The sequence below is a fragment of the Microtus ochrogaster genome, unplaced genomic scaffold (assembly GCF_000317375.1).
Source record: "Microtus ochrogaster isolate Prairie Vole_2 unplaced genomic scaffold, MicOch1.0 UNK14, whole genome shotgun sequence".
Classification (NCBI taxonomy): Eukaryota; Metazoa; Chordata; class Mammalia; order Rodentia; family Cricetidae; genus Microtus; species Microtus ochrogaster.
The window spans coordinates 1,707,828-1,713,858 of NW_004949112.1; the positions used below are offsets into that span (position 1 = coordinate 1,707,828).

The 6,031-nt window shown below is 46.1% G+C and overlaps 1 protein-coding gene across 1 annotated transcript in view; it reads right to left on the reverse strand.

Annotated features, from left to right (window-relative positions):
• Plekha4 (pleckstrin homology domain containing A4) overlaps positions 1-6,031 on the reverse strand; it is a 27,255-nt gene that overhangs the window by 13,056 nt on the left and 8,168 nt on the right. The window contains exons 6-9 of the mRNA XM_026789065.1: positions 4,611-4,694; positions 3,632-3,682; positions 3,117-3,197; positions 2,845-2,994 (exon numbers count right to left, since the gene is read on the reverse strand). Of these exons, the coding sequence (XP_026644866.1) occupies positions 2,845-2,994; positions 3,117-3,197; positions 3,632-3,682; positions 4,611-4,694 (366 nt within the window). The remainder of the gene's footprint in view (positions 1-2,844; positions 2,995-3,116; positions 3,198-3,631; positions 3,683-4,610; positions 4,695-6,031) is intronic.

Below are 6,031 nucleotides of genomic sequence, written 5' to 3' on the forward strand. Positions count from 1 at the left end.
TTCCTCTGGGTAGTCTCCTGCCCCAGCTGAGGGGGAGGCTTCCTCTGGGTAGTCTCCTGCCCCAGCTGAGGGGGAGGCTTCCTCTGGGTAGTCTCATTCCAGAAGGATTTCAACTCCATGACTTTGCCTGAACTACTGGGAACCCCAGGCACATGCTTCAGTGATCCCCGTGAACATGGACTGATCCTAAGCCATGCAGCCTAGCAACCTACAGATAAAATCGGAAGTATCTATTCACATCTGTGTTTTAACATGACCCTCACAAGAATCATATGAAGTAGATACGATGTCTTCTTTTGGATGCATTAACAGGCATGAGTGTTTTCCCTGTATGTTTATGTATCATGTACACGGAGGCCAGAGAGGGTGTCGGATTCCCTGGAACTGGAGTTACAGATGGCTATGAGCCAAAATGTGGGTGCTGGGAATTGAACCCAGGTTCTCTAGGACAGCAAAAGTGCTCTTAAATCATCGAGCAAGCTCTCCTATACATTTTTTTTTTGAGACAGTCTATGTAACTCCAGCTGTCCTGGAATTCACTATGTCCACCAGGCAGGCTGACCTCAAACTCACAGGCATCCCCTGCCTCTGCCTCTTCAAATACTAGTTTTCTTTTCTTTTTTTTTACATCCCCCATACTACTTTTCTTCCCTAGAGAAATGACCCAAGTGATCAAATAACATTTTTAAGATCATTGTAACATTGAGGGAGAGTCCATTCAGAGCCAGAAAGTTCGTGTCAAAATCACCTAAGGAGAGCGAGTGCGGAGGCCATCAGGAGAAGGTGTTTAGCAGCCACCCTGAAGGCCCAGTCCATCCCAGAAACTGCACAGTGGAGGGGAGAGCCAGCTCCTGGAAGATGCTCTCTGGCCAGCACCAGCACTCTGGCACACGTACACACAATTCACTTGAATCATTTATTTCGTGTGTGCAAATGCTCATGCATGGTTGGAAGTGAGAGGAAAGGACGGCTTATGGTTGGCTCTCTTTTTTTTTTTTTTGCTTGTTTTTTGAGACAAGGTTTCTTTGTCTGGTTGGCTCTCTTTATTGAACACGTGGGTTCCGAGAATCATGTGCTGAGGCCGGGGGCTGGTGCTCTCCCCTGCTGAGACCTCTCATCAAGCCAACACACAGAATACATAACAACTACAGTAGTAATAGGGCTGTCCCTTTGTTTCACTGTGCAGGGCATGGTGGCACACACCTTTAATTCCAGCAGCAGGAAGGCAGAAGGAGCAGAACTCTGGGCGTTCAGGCCAACCGGGAATACACTGTGAGACTATTTAAAAAAATAAGGTAAAATCAAATCAGATCGTCTTAGGACTGAGGGCCTGGTTCACATGTATGTGTGTGTGTAGGGGAAAGAATCGAGCAGAGTTGCTGTATCTAGGGGAAACAGAATAAAATAGCAGAACGAAACAACTGCTTGTTGGAGGCGCTTAGAGCTTGAAGAAGTCGCTGTAGGAAAGAGTGGTTGTGTTCTGTCATCTGCAGGGCTGTTTGTCTGAAGGGGCTCTACGGCCTCTGCATGACCCTGGACACAGAGGGTCCTGGCACACCTGGAGCATCTGGCATTATTGTGTGCTGCGTGCACACAACCAGGACTAAAGTGACAGGCGTGCGATGTTTTCCTTCATGAAACACAGAGATTAGATCTTTGGTAAGAGGAATTTGTTTTGCCCAAAAAACGACTTTTGTGTAATAATAAGTAACTACGCTCCTGCAGGGCTTTTCGGGGTTCAGTTCATAGAAACTGTTCTTCCTGCTGCCACAGAGCCTGAATTACCTCTGCAGTGACCTTCTTCCTTTGACTGAGTCACACAACACCCAACATATGTGTTCACATGTGTGTACATACATGTTCGTATGCACATAACATATGTATAATAGAAAATAGTAAATACATTGTAAAAATCATTCTCTTGGCCAGGTGTGGTAGCACACACCTTTAATCCCAGCACTCAGAGGCAGAGACAGGTGAATCTCTGGGAGTTTGAAGCCAGTTTGGTCTACATAGTGAGCTCCAGGACAGTCAGGGCTGAAGAAACCCCGTCTCAATGAAGCCACCACCACCATCATCATCCTCATCATCATCATCACCATCTCAAGCGACTAAGTTCAGTTTTGTCGCTGCTTGGCTGCGTGCCCCATACCTTCTAAAATAATCAAGGTTATGGGTCTCAGGGGCTAGAAGGCCAGGAAGATGGCTCAGTTGATAAAGATAACTTCAAGCTGTCCTCTGACGCTCACAGGGATGCCATGGGAGACACTGGTGCACACACATAATAAGAACACATGTTTTTTTGTTTGTTTGTTTGTTTTGATTTTCGAGACTGGGTTTCTCTGTAGCTTTTTGGTTCCTGTCCTGGAACTAGCTCTCGTAGACCAGCCTGGTACAAGGTTAGTCCCTCAAACCACCAGATCCTGCCCCAGGGGAGGAGGGATGCTTCCTCTGGGTAGTCTCCTGCCCCAGCTCCAAAACCACAGAGAAACCCTGTCTCGAAAAAAAACAAACAAACAAACAAACAAAACAAACAAACAAACAAAAAAGAACACATGTTTAAGAAGTTATATATTTAAGCCAGGCGGTGGTGGCGCACGCCTTTAATCCCAGCACTCGGGAGGCAGAGGCAGGTGGATCTCTATGAGTTTGAGGCCAGCCTGGGCTACAAGAGCTAGTTCCAGGGCAGGCTCCAAAGCTACAGAGAAATCCTGTCTTAAAAAAACAAAAAAACAAAACAAAACAAAAAGAGGTTATAGATTTAAAATTGTTACTGGGTTGACTGATGGCTCAGGAATGACCTCCAAGCCCGTACAGCCTCCAATGCAGCCTGAGAGTCCTCACCTGAGCCAGGTGACACAGAGTGGCTCTCACGTTCACCAGCCGGTCCTGCAGAAGGCGCTGGCGACCCCAGGCCTTCCCAGAAGCTGCAGCCTCCCTGGTAGCTTGGCCCAGTTGCTGCCGGGTCAGCTCCAAGGCTGCCTCTAGCTGCTCCTACACAGAAAACAGAGGTCAGACTTCTGAAGCCACTTCCAACCCAAGAAGACAAGGCAGCTAGACTCCCACACCAGGGGAGCACTCAAGGACGGGAGGGCTAAGACCCTCCCCTTCTGCACCTTCTCCTCCTGCCTCTTGTCTAGATCCTCCTGAATCCTCCTCAGGAGCCGGTCCTGCCCACACAGCTTGGTCAACAAGGCCTGGGGGAAGTGGAGAAGGAAATGTTTATGGACCTCAGCTGACTTTTCCCCTCCCAGCTCCATCTAGAGCAGTGGTTCTCAACCTTCCTAAAGCTGTGGCCCTTTAATACACTTCCACATGCTGTGGTGACCCCCCAAACATAAAATTACTTTGTTGCTACTTCACAACTGCAGTTTTGCTACTGTTATGAATTGTAATGTAAATGTCTGATATATAACCCAAAGGGGTCGCTGTTATGATTGTCGTCACTTTAAGAGACAAGCCACGCCCACTCCCATGCACCCAGAGCCCGCCGCCTATCTACTGCCGCCAGGGATCTTGCAATATTTTTAAAAAATCGTAACAGTCATAACCCACAGGTTGAGAACCACTGGCTAAACCTTTTCTTTTCAACTCGGAGAGTTTGACAGGGATTGGGTCTGAGAGAACTTACATCTGTCTCCAAACTCTGGTGAAAAGTTGAGTCCGCTGGGGGAGGACCTGGCTAAGGAGAAAATTCGAGGGTCAAAGGGTTTTGATGTCCGTTTTATTAGGCCCTTCCTTTAACCTCATTGGCACAGCATACTTCTTGGCTTTAAGACCAAATTCAAATTTTAATTAAGTCTTAATCTTTGGTCTTCCCCAGTGATTTGAAAACCACAGCAAGACACACGCCTTTAATCCCAGCACTCGGGAGGCAGAGGCAGGTGGATCTTTGTGAGTTCGAGGCCAGCCTGGTCTATAGAGTGTGTTTCAGGACAACCAGGGCACACATAAAAATCCTCTCTTGAAAAAACAAACAAAAAAGAAAAGAAAACCACAGCAAGAACACTGTGGAAAGAACTCCAAGTGATACTTGTTAAGTCTCAAAGAAACCAGAGACAAAAGGCCAACCAAGGTGCCTATTTATATCAAAGAGGACACTGGCCACCCCTCTCACTTCTGGTTCCTAAGCACCCTGCCCTACCCTGAACCTCTCCAGTCCTGGAGCTTCTTCCCTTGCCTCCCCTCCCCTCCCCTACCCTACCCTACCCTTCCCTACCCTTCCCCCCAGCTATTCTGATTCCTACATAACCTCAGCCATTTGACTACACAGTTTCTTGGTCTCTGGGTCCTCTGCTCCTCTCTTTGCTCTGTGTCCCCAACCCTTTCTCTCCTCCCATGGCCCTGTTTAGTCGCACTCTTCCAGATGCCTCTGGCTGTTCTCTCGCTCCTGTATACAATAAACCTCCTCAACCACACCCAGGAGTGGCCAAGTCCTCATATTTTCATTCAGTGCCTTGTTTCATCAGCCACGGGGAAATAAGAGAACTTACACAGGGAACCTGGATGCTCCTTTCAAGGCTCCTTGGCCAAGAGACAATCACCCTGGGGAGTGGGGTGGTCAAGCAAGAGGGGACTCTAGTGGATTCCTAGTGCTGCAGGAAACTTACCAGCAAAATCATGGAGGCCCGGGTCCCAGGGGGTCGCGGAGGCAGCTGCAGATAGGTGGAAGAACCAGAGGAGGCCTGGGTAGACTGAAATAAAAATGCTTAGAAAGGTCTTATTAGGGGGCTGGAGAGATGGCTCAGTGGTTAAGAGCATTGTCTGCTCTTCCAAAGGTCCTGAGTGAACCACATGGTGGCTCACAACCATCTGTAATAAGGTCTGGTGCCCTCTTCTGGCCTTCGGCATACACACAGATAGACTACTGTATACATAATAAATAATAAATAAATATTTTAAAAAAAAGCAAAAAAATATCAAATGGAAAAAAGAAAGCATATTTAACAAGTGGTGCTGGCATAACTGGATATCAACATGTAGAAAAATGAAAATAGACCCATATCTATCACCATGCACAAAACTCAAGTCCAAATGGATTAAAGACCTCAACATAAAGCCAGCCACACTGAACCTTATAGAAGAGAAAATGGGAAGTACACTTGAACGTATCGACACAGGAGACTCTTCCTAAATATAACTCCAGCAGCCCAGACACTGAGAGAAACAATCAATAAATGGGACCTCCTGAAACTGAGACGCTTCTGTAAAGCAGAGAACATGGTCAACAAGACAAAACGACAGCCTACAGAATGGAAAAGATCTTCACTAACCCCACATCAGACAGAGGATTGATCTCCAAAATATACAAAGAACTCAAGAAATTGGACACCAAAATCACATAATCCAATAAAAAAAAAAGGAGTACAAACCTAAACAGAGAACTCTCAATAGAGGAATCTAAAATGGCTGAAAAACACTTAAGGAAATGTTCAACATCCCTAGCCATCAGAGAAATGCTAATCAAAACAACTCTGAGATTCAATCTTACACCTGTAAGACTGGCCAAGATCAAAAACACTGATGACAACTTATGCTGGAGAGGTTGTGGGGAAAAGGGAACACTTCTGCATTGCCGGTGGGAATGCAAGCTGGTACAGCCCCTTTGGATGTCAGTGTGGTGATTTCTCAGAATATCAGGAAACAACCTTCCTCAAGACCCAGTAATACCACTTTTAGGTATATATCCAAAGGATGCTCAATCGTGCTACAAGGACATGTGCTCAACTATGTTCATAGCAGCTTTGTTTGACATAGCTAGAACCTGGAAACAACCTAAATGCCCCTTGACTGAAGAATGGATAAGGAAAATGTGGTACATTTACACAATGGAGTACCACACAGCAGAAAAAAATAATGATATCTTAAATTTTGCAGGAAAATGCATGGAGCTAGAAAACATTATTTTGAGAGAGGTAACCCAGACACAGAAAGACAATTATCACATGTACTCACTCATAGGTGGTTTTTAAACATAAAGCAAAGAAAGCCAGCCTACAAACCACAATCCCAGAGAACTTAGACAACAATG